This window comes from Schistocerca serialis, chromosome 9, assembly GCF_023864345.2.
Source record: "Schistocerca serialis cubense isolate TAMUIC-IGC-003099 chromosome 9, iqSchSeri2.2, whole genome shotgun sequence".
In the NCBI taxonomy this organism is placed as follows: domain Eukaryota; kingdom Metazoa; phylum Arthropoda; class Insecta; order Orthoptera; family Acrididae; genus Schistocerca; species Schistocerca serialis.
The window spans coordinates 326,182,631-326,197,064 of NC_064646.1; the positions used below are offsets into that span (position 1 = coordinate 326,182,631).

Here is a 14,434-nt window from a genome sequence, read left to right on the forward strand (position 1 = left end):
AATATTTTCGCATTTGGAAGAGAAAGTTGGTGACTGAAATTTCGTAAATAGATCTCGCCGCGACGAAAAACGTCTTTGCTTTAATGACTTCCATCCCAACTCGCGTATCATATCTGCCACACTCTCCCCTACTACGTGATAATACAAAACGAGCTGCCCTTTTTTGCACCCTTTCGATGTCCTCCGTCAATCCCACCTGGTAAGGATCCCACACCGCGCAGCAATATTCTAACAGAGGACGGACGAGTGCGGTGTAAGCTGTCTCTTTAGTGGACTTGTTGCATCTTCTAAATGTCCTGCCAATGAAACGCAACCTTTGGCTCTCCTTCCCCGCAAATCTATGTGGCTTTCCAACTGAAGTTGTTCGTAATTTTAACACACGGGTACTTAGTTGAATTGACAGCCTTGAGAGTTGTACTATTTATCGAGTAATCGAATTCCAACGGATTTCTTTTGGAACTCATGTGGATCACCTCACACTTTTCGTTATTTAGCGTCAACTTCCACCTGCCACACCATACGGCAATCTTTTCTAAATCGCTTTGCAGCTGATACTGGTCTTCGGAGGACCTTAATAGACGGTAAATTACAGCATCATCTGCGAACAACCTACGAGAACTGCTCAGATTGTCACCCAGGTCATTTATATAGATCAGGAACAGCAGAGGTCCCAGGACGCTTCCCTGGGGAACACCTGATATCACTTCAGTTTTACTCGATGATTTACCGTCTATTACTACGAACTGCGACCTTCCTGACAGGAAATCACGAATCCAGTCGCACAACTGAGATGATACCCCATAGGCCCGCAGCTTGACTAGAAGTCACTTGTGAGGAACGGTGTCAAAAGCTTTCCAGAAATCTAGAAATACGGAATCAATTTGAGATACCCTGTCGATAGCGGCCATTACTTCGTGCGAATAACGAGCTAGCTGCGTTGCACAAGAACGATGTTTTCTGAAACCATGCTGATTACGTATCAATAGATCGTTCACTTCGAGGTGATTCATAATGTTTGAATACAGTATATGCTCCAAAACCCTACTGCAAACCGACGTCAATGATATAGGTCGGTAGTTCGATGGATTACTCCTACTACCCTTCTTAAACACTGGTGCGACCTGCGCAATTTTCCAAATTGTAGGTACAGATCTATCGGTGAGCGAGCGGTTGTATATGATTGCTAAGTAGGGAGCTATTGTATCAGCGTAATCTGAATGGAACCTAATCGGTATACAATCTGGACCTGAAGACTTGCCCGTATCAAGCGATCTGAGTTGCTTCGCAACCCCTAAGGTATCTACTTCTAAGAAACTCATGCTAGCAGCTGTTCGTGTTTCAAATTCTGGAATATTCCATTCATCTTCCCTGGTGAAGGAATTTCGGAAAACTGCGTTCAATAACTCCGCTTTAGCGGCACAGTCGTCGGTAACAGTACCATCGGCACTGCGCAGCGAAGGTATTGACTGCGTCTTGCCGCTTGTGTACTTTACATACGACCAAAATTTCTTCAGATTTTCTACCAAATTTCGAGACAATGTTTCGTTGTGGAACCTATTAAAGGCATCTCGCATTGAAGTCCTCGACGAATTTCGCGCGTCTGTAAATTTTAGCCAATCTTCGGGATTTCGCGTTCTTCTGAACTTCGCATGCTTTTTCCGTTGCCTCTGCAACAGCGTGCGGACCTGTTTTGTGTACCATGGGGGATCAGTTCCATCTCTTACCAATTTATGAGGTATGAATCTCTCAATTGCTGTTGCTACATTACATGCTACATTACAAGTATTACAGGTACCATTCGGTACTGCCCATTTAGCCAATCTTCGGGATTTCGCGTTCTTCTGAACTTCGCATGCTTTTTCCGTTGCCTCTGCAACAGCGTGCGGACCTGTTTTGTGTACCATGGGGGATCAGTTCCATCTCTTACCAATTTATGAGGTATGAATCTCTCAATTGCTGTTGCTACATTACAAGTATTACAGGTACCATTCGGTACTGCCCATTTAGCCAATCTTCGGGATTTCGCGTTCTTCTGAACTTCGCATGCTTTTTCCGTTGCCTCTGCAACAGCGTGCGGACCTGTTTTGTGTACCATGGGGGATCAGTTCCATCTCTTACCAATTTATGAGGTATGAATCTCTCAATTGCTGTTGCTACATTACATGCTACATTACAAGTATTACAGGTACCATTGGGTACTGCCCCATATTGCTAGAAAACGGAACACCGTCTGCTTCCCCAGTGCAGCGCGTCTGTTACTCACCCGAGAGCCTTGGTGGAGATGAGGGGCGTGCGTAGGCTGAGGAAGCCGTTGACGCGGCGCTCCTTGGCCGGGGTGCCACCCCCGCCGCCACCCCCGCCGCCCTCGCCACCGCCGTCGTTGTCGGCCTCCCTCTTGCGCTTCCGGCGGCGCCACCAGTAGCAGGCGGCGAGAGAACCTCCCACCAGCAGCAACGCCAGCACGGTGCACACCACCGCCGTCACCACCACGTCGCGCCTCTCCATCACCACCTGCGACAGCAGACGCGTCACGTCCATCGAGATCTGATTCCCGTGTAGGATATACAGTGCAGGTTGATATACGTCGGTCATCATAGTATTTACATTTCTGAGCCCCAACCTCGACGCCAAATATACTGCTGGTCATTACAATTTCGACACCGATAACAAAATTGACAGATGTGAAAATTACCCAACTATCAGTTTAATAAGTCACAGCTGCAAAATACTAACGCGAATTCTTTACAGACGAATGGAAAAACTGGTAGAAGCCGACCTCGGAGATGTTCAGTTTGGATTCCGTAGAAATATCGGGACACGTGAGGCAATACTGACCCTACGACTTATCTTAGAAGAAAGATTAAGGAAAGGCAAACCTATGTTTCTAGCATTTGTAGACTTAAAGAATACTTTTGACAATGTTGACTGGAATACTCTCTTTCAAATTCTGAATGTGGCAGGGGTAAAATACAGGGAGCGAAAGGCTATTTACAATTTGTACAGAAACCAGATGGCAGTTATAAGAGTCGAGGGTGTAATGGTACTTGAATTACGTAACCATTATGGCGCCTCATCTGAATCTCTCGATACCAGTAATATTCTACTGTGTTTCTGTTAAGTACTTAACATATTTCTGAGACAATATTCAGATTTGATTTCATTTGTGATACATAGATATGTTTATATTGCAATGATATTATTCTTTTGTGTATTCTTTCTTTTGTCGCTATGATCTTTGACGTACTTGTAACTCTGATTTTTGGGCGCGTAAGCGATTGTTAGTTAGTTGGCAACTTGTTAGAGAGTCGGACCTTAAAAAAGTCAAGTGTTGGACGTCATGTTGGTAGGACGCATAACGTAGTCCGGTTATAAAATGTAAACTTTAACAGTGACTGTGAGAGAGATGTTTTCAAGTATGTTTTGTATTGTGAAGTGATGTTTTGTGTTTACGTGATATTGCAATAAAAGCAATTAAAAGGAAGTGTAACTTAAATTTTTACATCACTATTGTGCTAACTTTGAAAGGTTTATCTCCAAGAATGGTTTGTGAAGCGCATCTACATTAACTTTTGAATATAGCAGGACAAAACCTAGGCCTCTTTGCATCCGAGCTTGGAATATTAACCACCTAGATTTTCAACGATTGAGCCATGATTTTACGACAAGACCAGCGTGGGAAGCACAAAAAGATGAGTGCCTAATTTTTTCATTATTACATGAAATGACTTAACTTTGCTCTAATGACACCTGCCACATAATATAACTGTTGTTGCCCGATAATGCAGTATTTAGCGGCGTGAGCAACACCACAATCGTTATTAAAATTTTGACCTTTGTTGTGGTAGGGTTGTTAGAAAGGGCATGAAGGGGAAGCAGTGGTTGGGAAGGGAGAGAGACAGGGTTGTAGCCTATCCCCGATGTTATTCAATCTCTATATTGAGCAAGCAGTGAAGGAAACAAAAGAAAAATTCGGAGTAGGTATTAAAATCCATGGAGAAGAAATAGAAACGTTGAGGTTCGCCGATGACATTGTAATTCTGTCAGAGACAACAAAGGACTTGGAAGAGCAGTTGAACGGAATGGACAGTGTCTTGAAAGGAGGGTATAAGATGAACATCAACAAAAGCAGAACGAGGATAATGGAATGTAGTCGAATTAAGTAGGGTGATGCTGAAGGAATTAGATTAGGAAATGAGACGCTTAAAGTAGTAAAGGAGTTTTGCTATTTGGGGAGCAAAATAACTGATGATGGTCGAAGTAGAGAGGATATAAAATGCAGACTGGCAGTGGCAAGGAAAGCGTTTCTGAAGAAGAGAAATTTGTTAACATCGAGAATAGATTTAAGTGTCAGGAAGTCGTTTCTGAAAGTATTTGTATGGAGTGTAGCCGTGTATGGAAGTGAAACATGGACGATAAATAGTTTGGACAAGAAGAGAATAGAAGCTTTCGAAATGTGGTGCTACAGAAGAATGCTGAAGATTAGATGGGTAGATCACATAACTAATGAGGAGGTGTTGAATAGAATTGGGGAGAAGAGGAGTTTGTGGCACAACTTGACTAGAAGAAGGGATCGGTTGGTAGGACATGTTGTGAGGCATCGAGGGATCACCAACTTAGTACTGGAGGGCAGCGTGGAGGGTAAAAATCGTAGAGGGAGGCCAAGAGATGAATACACTAAGCAGATTCAGAAGGATGTAGGCTGCAGTAGGTACTGGGAGATGAAGAAGCTTGCACAGGTTAGAGTAGCATGGAGAGCTGCATCAAACCAATCTCAGTACTGAAGACCACAACAACAACAACAACAACAACAACAACAACAAAATTTAACTGATTGTGCGCATACAGCAGGAACAGCCAGAATCTCGGGACGCTGGCGGCCCTTCGGCATGGGGCCGCTCTCACTCGTCACGCGAGGAGAACACGCTAAGTGCCATAACCCGATTTCCCAGGAACTTCGCTAAGTGGAAGAGTAGTCAAAATAGCGAACACATGCCTCGACTTAAAAAAGAGAAAGTCAAAGTTTTCGATGTATTGTATGTTAACGGGGGCCAAGAAACGACGGAGAGGCTTCGTCCCCGCCGCAGCCGCAGTGATCCACAACCCCACGACGACTACCGCAATCCACTTTACCCCTCCGCCGCCCCACACCGAACCACTCTTTCAGGGTTATTGTCCGGTTCGCACCACCCCCCCCCCCCCCTTCAGGGAACGTCTCACGCCATCACACCAGACGAGTGTAATAATCCCTATGTTTGCGTGGTAGAGTAATGGTGGCGTACGCGTGCGGGGAGAAGCAAACGCCGACATGGTGTAGCTGAGGCGGAATAAGGGGAACCAGCTCACATTCGCCGAGGTCGATGGAAAACCGCCTAAAAACAATGCACAGGCTGGCCGGCTCACCGGACCTCGACACAAGTCCAGCGGGTGGATTCGTGCCGGGGACCAGGTGCTCCTTCCCAATCCAGAAAGCCGTGTGCTAGATCGCACGGCTAACCGGGCGCGCATTTTCCAGGTACTTTATGTGCCTTTTTATCGCACGATATCTCAGATGAAATCTTGGCACAGTGGTTAGCGTCGCGGCTTTTTTATTTTGCGTCCCATGTTCGAAACAGTATTATTACTTTTATTTTTTTCATTTTTACACCCATGTCTGTAGAAGATTACTACACTGTTTTCCATTGTGTACTGGTACAACGTTGTCCTTCTTCGTCTACAAATTGTATGTCAGATAAAACAATAAAAAAATGAGAAAAGTGTTTTAAATTGTTTTCGATGAAAGTCCTGTAGCGTATCTTGATTCATAATGAACTGCAATCTCCAGTTATCGGAAAAGCGATCAGCCATGCATGGTTCGACGCGAAATTGTTGCCAGCGCTCGAAATCTTCACCAATGTTAATGACGTTTCTTTCCCGGGTGAGATTCACATGAAGAAATGTCACTGTGATAAGCCTGTCTCCGCACGATGCTCGTGGTGATCAGAATATCTGTGTTTCGAATGTTTCTAAGATCAGAATCATCCAAGTGATCTAACCAAATCTTCCTGAATAACAAACTTCTGAATAAAATGTAAGAATTAGTATAAGAATATGTCACTGTAATATCAGAATATGATAATTTGAAAGGATTGCAGTCTCTCAAAGTATCATACACACATATATTATACAATAAATTTGTGACACTTATTCTGAAATAGACCTGTAGTTTTACAATTAATGTAATGCCATTGTATCTTCAATATTTGTAAGACACGGTCTTGGAGTAACCTTCTACGGCCATGGATAAATAAAGGAAAACAAAAATAAAACAAAATAAAAAACAGTTATAGGTTTTCGAACACAGGACACAAAATTAAAGAGCTACGACGCTAACCACTGAGCTATCATTCGTCTAAGAAGATGGTCCAGTAAAAGCCACAGAAAGTGCCTCGAAAACTTTTATCATAGTTTTTCTCAGAAACGGTTGGGTACCTACTTATCTACTTATAAACCGAGATAGGCATTCACTTATTTTGACTCCTCTTTCACTGAGCGAAGTTCCTTGGAAATCGGGTGATGGCATTTACTGTGTTTCCTCCACTATACCAGAGGCGGCCAAGATTTTGGCTTACGGGCCATGCTGGGGCAGAGTACCATAGGGCTCACCATCACTTCACATTTTCCCCCCCTGCCATGCCATACTGTCTCCCTTGCACTCCAGGTGCCACGTAATCATGACATATTTGGTTTTATAATCGAAAAGAAGGTCTTTTATACGAATATGTCAACTGAAATATCGTAGCATTTTTGCAACCTCATCATGGAAACTTAGAAATTCTGAGTAAAGCAAGATTTATCATTAAAATTGGAATTACGTTGCAGGTCAATCAGTTACATTCTGCGCATGTGCAGGGACTCTTTGTACTGCAGCGGCTAACGGTCTTGGAAACAGATGTAAGATTTTAACAGTTTTCAAAATCTTTATAAAACTACCCCTGTAATTCTTTCAAGGCAATATAAATTCTTAAAACTTCGCCTTTTTCTCTAACACCACTGAACTTAGGGAACTGTACTGTCTTTTCCTCCACGCTGCCCCCCAATACTTAACAGGTGATCCCTCGATGCCTCAGAACATGTCTTACCAACCGATCCCTTCTTCTAGTCGTGCCACAAACTTCTCCCCAATCCTATTCAATACTTCCTCATTAGTTATGTGATCTACCCATCTAATCTTCAGCATTCTTCTGTAGCACCACATTTCGAAAGATTCTATTCTCTTCTTGTCCAAAATATTTATCGTCCATGTTTGACTTCCATACATGGCTACACTCCATACAAATACTTTCAGAAACGACTTCCTGACACTTAAATCTGAACTCGATGTTAACAAGTTCCTCTTCTTCAGAAACGCTTTCCTTGCCATTGCCAGTCTACATTTTATATCCTCTCTACTTCGACCATCATCAGTTATTTGGCTCCCCAAATAGCAAAACTCCTTTGCTACTATAAGTGTCTAATTTCCAAACCTAATTCCCTCAGCATCACCCGACTTAATTCGACTACATTCCATTATCCTCGTTTTGCTTTTGTTGATGTTCATCTTATATCTTCCTTTCAAGACACTACCCATTTCGTTCAACTGCTCTTCCAAGTCCTTTGTTGTCTCTGACAGAATTACAATGTCATCGGCGAACCTCAAAGTTTTTATTTCTTCTCCATGGATTTTAATACCTACTCCGAATTTTTCTTTTGTTTCATTCACTGCTTGCTCAATATAGAGATTGAATAGCATCGGGGACAGGCTACAACCCTGTCTCACTCCCTTCCCAACCACTGCTTCTCTTTTATGTCCCTCGACTCTTATAACTGCCATCTGCTTTCTGTACAAATTGTAAATAGCCTTTCGCTCCCTGTATATTACCCCTGCCACCTTCAGAATTTGAGAGTATTCCAGTCAACATTGTCAAAAGCTTTCTCTAAGTCTACAAATGCTAGAAACGTAGGTTTGCCTTTCCTTAATCTAGCTTCTGAGATAAGTCGTAGGGTCAGTATTGCCTTACGTGTTCCAATATTTCTACGGAATCCAAACTGATGTTCCTCGAGGTCTGCTTCTACTAGTTTTTCCATTCGTCTGTAAAGAATTCGCGTTAGTATTTTGCAGCTGTGACTTATTAAACTAACAGTTCGGTAATTTTCACATCTGTCAACACCTGCTTTCTTTGGGATTGGAATTATTATATTCTTCTTGAAGTCTGAGGGTATTTGGCCTGTCTTATACATCTTGCTCACCAGATGGTAGAGTTTTGTCAGGACTGGCTCTCCCAAGGCTGTCAGTTCTAATGGAATGTTGTCTACTCCCGGGGCTTTGTTTCGGCTGAGGTCTTTCAGTGCTCTGTCAAACTCTTCACGCAGTATCATGTCTCCCATTTCATCTTCATCTACATCCTCTTCCATTTCCAAAATATTGTCCTCAAGTACATCGCCCCTGTACAGACCCTCTATATACTCCTTCCACCTTTCTGCTTTCCCTTCTTTACTTAGAACTGGGTTTCCATCTGAGCTCTTGATATTCATACTAGTGGTTCTCTTTTTTCCAAAGGTCTCTTTAATTTTCCTGTAGGCAGTATCTATCTTACCCCCTAGTGAGATAAGCCTCTACATCCTTACATTTGTCCTCTGGCCATCCCTGCTTAGCCATTGTGCACTTCCTGTCGATCTCATTTTTGAGACCTCTGTATTCCTCTTTGCCTGCTTCATCTACTGCATTTTTATATTTTCTCCTTTCATCAATTAAATTCACAATTTCTTTTGTTAGCCAAGGATTTCTACTAGCCCTCGTCTTTTTACCTACTTGATCCTCTGCTGCCTTCACTATTTCATCCCTCAAAGCTACCCATTCTTCTTCTACTGTATTTCTTTCCCCCATTCTTGTCAATTGCTTCCTTATGCTCTCCCTGAAACTCTCTACAACCTCTGGTTCTTTCAGTTTATCCAGGTCCCATCTCCTTAAATTCCCACCTTTTTGCAGTTTCTTCAGTTTTAATCTACATTTCATAACCAATAGATTGTGGTCAGAGTCCACATCTGCCCCTGGAAATGTCTTACAATTTAAAACCTGGTTCCTAAATCTCTGTCCTACCATTATATAATCTATCTGAAACCTGTCAGTATCTCCAGGCTTCTTCCATGTATACAATCTTCTTTTATGATTCTTGAACCAAGTGTTAGCTATGATTCATTTGGTGTATTAAAACATTTGTTACTGTATGGATTACTTTCTGTGTGCGATTACAGATCGTGTACCGATGTCAGCAAACGACTTGATAATCACTGTGGTTTTGCAGTTTTAACGAACGTTAACTTTGTGAGTAAAATAACGAACATTTTTCAAATTTCAGCCGCGTCACCTAATACACTGTAGCTTCAAAAAAACTGGTATAGACATGCCTAATCAAATACAGTGATACGTAAACAGGCAGAATACGGCGCAGCCGTCGGCAAGACCTATATAAGACAACAAGTGTCTGGCGTAGTTGTTAGATCGCTTACTGCTGCTGCAATGGCAAGTTATCAGGATTTAAGTGGTTTTGAACGTGGTGTTATAGCCGGTGTACGAGCGGTGGGACACAGCATCTCCGATGTAGCGATGAAGTGCACATTTTCCCATACGATCGTTTCACGAGCGTACCGTGAATATCAGGTGTCCGGTAAAACATGAAATCTCCGTCATCGCTTCGACCGGAAAAAAGATCCTTCAAAAACGGGACCAACGACAACTGAAGACGATCCTTCAACGTGGCAGAAGTGCAACCTTTCCACAAATTGCTGCAGATTTCAATGCTAGGAGATCATCAAGTCAGCGTGCGAACCATTCAACGAAACATCATCAATATGTGCTTTCGGAGCAGATAGGTCCACTCGTGTACCCTCGATAATTGCACGACACAAAGCTTACGCCTCGCCTGGGTCCGTCAACACCGACATTGGATTCTTGATGACTGGAAACATGCAGCCTGGTCGGACAAGTCTCGTTTCAAGTTCTATCGAGTGAGTGAACGTGTACGAGTATGGAGACAACCTCATGTATCCATGGACGCTGCATGTCAGTAGGGGATTGTTCAGACTGGTGGAGGCTCTGTAATGGTGTGGGTTGTGTTCAGTTGGAGTGATATGGGACCGGTGATACGCCTAGATACGACTTTGACTGGTGAGACGTACGTAAGCATCCATTCATGTCCATTCTGCATTCCGACGGAGTTAGCAATTGCAGCAGGACAACGGCAGAATTGCTACAGAGTGGCTCCAGGAACACTCCTCTGAGTTTAAACATTTCTGCTGTTCACCAAACACCCAGACATGAACATTATTGAATATGTCCGGGACGCCTTGCAACGGGCTGTTCAGAAGAGATCTCCACCCCCTCGTACTCTTACGGATTTATGGAGAATTCTACAGGCTTCTTGGTGTCAGTTCCCTCCAGCACTACTTCAGACATTAATCGAGTCCATGCCACGTCATGTTGCGGTGCTTCTGCGTACTCGCGGGGGCCCTACACGATTTTAGGAGTGTGTACCAGTCTCTTTGGTTCTTCAGTGTAGTATGTTTGAGCCTAAAGATACAAGTCACATAATTACAGCAGCAATCCATTTCAGTCAATTGCAGCAGAAGTTCAGACGCCTCGCCTCACACTTGTAGTGAAGACAACATGTCAACAGAATATACATAATTCTGATCTTTTCCAACGCTTTAGGACCCAGCAGCGACATATACACGTCTGCAGTTTCAATAAGCGTGAGGCCAGCAATGTGGACACAGCGCTCACATTTGTAGAGGGAAGGTCATAACTTCATTTACTATAAAGTCGTCATAGAACACACTGCATGATGTGACATTAGCCGTTATAACGAAGTTATAGAACAGTGTAGTTACACTAGGTAATGGTAGTATCAGCGCTTCCCCATATCTTGTATTGCAATTTACGGAGTACGATCCAGAGGCTACAAGGACCGTCGAGAATGTGGGCCGGCCGTTGTGGCCGTGCGGTTCTAGGCGCTTCAGTTTGGCACCGCGTGACCGCTACGGTCGCAGGTTCGAATCCTGCCTCGGGTATGGATGTGTGTGATGTCCTTAGGTTAGTTAGGTTTAAGTTCTAAGTTCTAGGGGTCTGATGACCTCAGATGTTGAGTCCCATAGTGCTCAGAGCCATTTGAACCATTTTTTTGAGAAGGTGGTATGAGTCTAAAGCACGAATACACTTGTTTGCCAGCTACACAACTTAATATTCCTTTTCAGTAAACACTGTTGCTACAGCGAGACATTGTCCAGTAAGTGAATCTATAAACACTTGTGGCTTGCACGGCTTCGACCGTGATGGTGAAAGGAGCAAGGGATGAAGTCCGCTTGACAGACGCCGTGATGTCACTAATGACGTACGAGAGTTAGGCATCAGACATAACTGAATTGGAAGAAGGCAGATAGTACGGACATCACGTCTTCACCGTTGGTTAATCTTCACTTACTTTATAATGATAACCGACTGTCGATGTTAGCTCTCTCACCATCCGGTGGCTAACTGGTTAATGGAGGATTTTGAAGAAAAAAATAAAAGCACTGAGTTTTGCAGTTTTAATACACTACTGGCCATTAAAATTGCTACACCACGAAGATGACGTGGCACAGGCGCGAAATTTAACCGACAGGAAGAAGATTCTGTGATATGCAAATGATTAGGTTTTCAGAGCATTCACACAAGGTTGGCGACGGTGGCGTCACCTACAGCGTGCTGACTTGAGGAAAGTTTCCAACCGATTTCTCATACACAAACAGCAGTTGACCGGCGTTGCCTGGTGAAACGTTGTCGTGATGCCTCGTGTAACGAGGAGAAATGCGTGCCATCACGTTTCCGACTTCGATAAAGGTCGGATTGTAGCCTATCGCGATTGCGGTTTATCGTATCGCGACATTGCTACTCGCGTTGGTCGAGATCCAATGACTGTTAGCAGAATATGGAATCGGTGGGTTCAGGAGGGTAATACGGAACGCCGTGCTGGATCCCAACGGCCTCGTATCACTAGCAGTCGAGTTTTGTTTGTTTGTTTTGTTTTGGTTTTAGGGCGCAAAACTGCTGTGGTCATTAGCGCCCGGTCTGTGACTTATGATAAGGTAAAAAACGAAAATGGAAACCAGCAGCAATGGGAACGAAACTCAAAAAATTGGAGAAACTAAAAGCAAATGGAAAGCTTAAAAAACCACTACAGAAAGGGGTTGGTTGTCCCCAAAAAGAGCTTCAAATGACTGACGTCATCTCACTGGCACTAATAAACTCGAGAACGCGATCGGCTGAGCGCGTGTCATCTGCTAAAATGGACGATATTTCAGGCGACAGCTGTAGACGGGCACGTAACGGAATAAAATAGGGGCACTCAAGTAAGAGGTGTCTTACCGTCCACAGCTGAGAGCAGTGGGGACAGAGTGGGAGAGGATCGCCGCTTTAAAGATGTCGATGGCTAAAAAGACAGTGCCCTATCCGGAGTCTAGTTAAAATTGCCTCCACCCGACGACGCGTTCGTGAGGAAGAGGTCCAAGCACAGGGAAGAGCTTTCACGTCCCACAATTTATTATGGGGAAGTGTCGACCAATGTGCATGCCATAAAAGAACAACACGACGACATAAAACACTTCGTAGTTTGGCGAAGGGACTCGTGCAAATAGCTGGCCGAAGAAGAGAGACTGCAGCCTTGGCCGCTATATCGGCCGCCTCATTTCCACAGATACCAACGTGTCCTGGGATCCAGAGGAACGCCACCGAGACGCCCCCCAAGTGGAGCAAGTGGAGGCAGTCCTGAATCCGATGGACCAGGGGGTGGACAGGGTAGAGTGCTTGGAGACTGAGGAGAGAGCTGAGAAAATCTGAACAGATAACGTACTGTATCCGCTGATGGCGACGGATGTATTGGACAGCCTGGAGAACAGCGTAAAGCTCCGCAGTATAAACCGGACACTGGTCGGGAAGCCGAAATCGATTTGGGGTGTCGCCAACAATATAGGCACTCCCTATACCAAACGATGTTTTTGAGCCGTCAGTGTAAATAAATGTAGCTTCCTTCATTTGTGCACATAGAGCAGAAAATGCCCGACGATAAACGAGTGAAGGGGTACCATCCTTGGGAAACTGACAAAGGTCACGGAGCAGGCAGGTCCGGGGACGGAGCCAAGGCGGTGCTGCACCCCAAATTGTCAAGAAAGTTTTAGGAAAGTGGAAGGAAAGAGAATGGAGCAGTTGACGGAAGCGGACTCCCGGTGGTAGTAAGGAGGAGGGGCGGCCTGCATACCCTAAATCCAAGGAGGTGTCGAAAAAAATGTCATGGGCCGGATTAGCAGGCATGGAAGACAAATGGCTAGCATAACGACTTAGAAGGACAGCTCGCCGATTGGACAGCGAAGGTTCAGCAGTCTCAGCACAAAGGCTTTCCACAGAGCTGGTGTAAAAAGCTCCTGACACTAAACGTAATCCACGGTGGTGGATAGAGTCGAGACGCCGAAGAATAGACGGCCAAGCAGAGGAGTAAACTACGCTTCCATAGTCCAATTTAGAGCGCACTAAGGCGCGATAGAGGCGGAGAAGGACTACTCGGTCCGCTCCCCAGGAGGTACCATTCAGAACACGGAGGGTGTTGAGGGATCGCAGACAGCGAGCCGAAAGATAGGAAACGTGGGAGGACCTGCACAGTTTTCTGTCAAACATAAGACCCAAGAATTTAGCGACGTCCGAAAACGGAAGGTTGACAGGTCCTAGATGTAAGGAAGGTGGAAGAAACTCCGTACGACGTCAAAAATTAACACAAACGGTCTTACTGGGAGAAAAGCGGAAGCCTGTTGCGATGATCCAAGAGTGGAGGCAATAGAGACATCCTTGAAGACGTCGTTCAAGAAGGCTGGTCCGTTGAGAGCTGTAGTAGATCGCAGAATCGTCCACAAAGAGGGAGCCCGAGACATCGGGAAGGAGACAATCCATAATTGGATTTATGGCAATGGCAAACAGTACAACACTTAGCACGGAGCCCTGGGGTACCCCGTTTTCTTGGGAGAAAGTACGGGAGAGAGTAGTGTTCACCCGCACTTTAAATGTGCGCTCTGCCATAAATTCGCGAAGAAAAAGGGGCAACCGACCGCGAAAGCCCATGGAGAACAGTGTGCGGAGGATGCCTGTCCTCCAACAGGTATCGTATGCTCTCTCCAGATCAAAAAATATTGCTACTGTTTGCCGTTTCCGGCGAAAATTGTTCATGATGTAAGTGGAGAGGGCAACAAGATGGTCAACTGCAGGACGATGCTTTCGGAAATAGCATTGGGCAGGTGTTAAAAGACTGTGGGACTCCAGCCACGAAGCTAAACGGCAATTCACCATACGCTCCAAAACCTTACATACACTACTCGTGAGAGAAATGCGGCGATAGCT

General features: G+C 44.6%; 1 protein-coding gene across 1 annotated transcript in view; it reads right to left on the minus strand.

Moving 5' to 3' along the window:
• LOC126419113 (synaptotagmin-7-like) overlaps positions 1-14,434 on the minus strand; it is a 572,342-nt gene that overhangs the window by 232,874 nt on the left and 325,034 nt on the right. The window contains exon 2 of the mRNA XM_050086209.1: positions 2,264-2,511. Within this exon, the coding sequence (XP_049942166.1) occupies positions 2,264-2,505 (242 nt within the window). The 5' untranslated portion in view covers positions 2,506-2,511. The remainder of the gene's footprint in view (positions 1-2,263; positions 2,512-14,434) is intronic.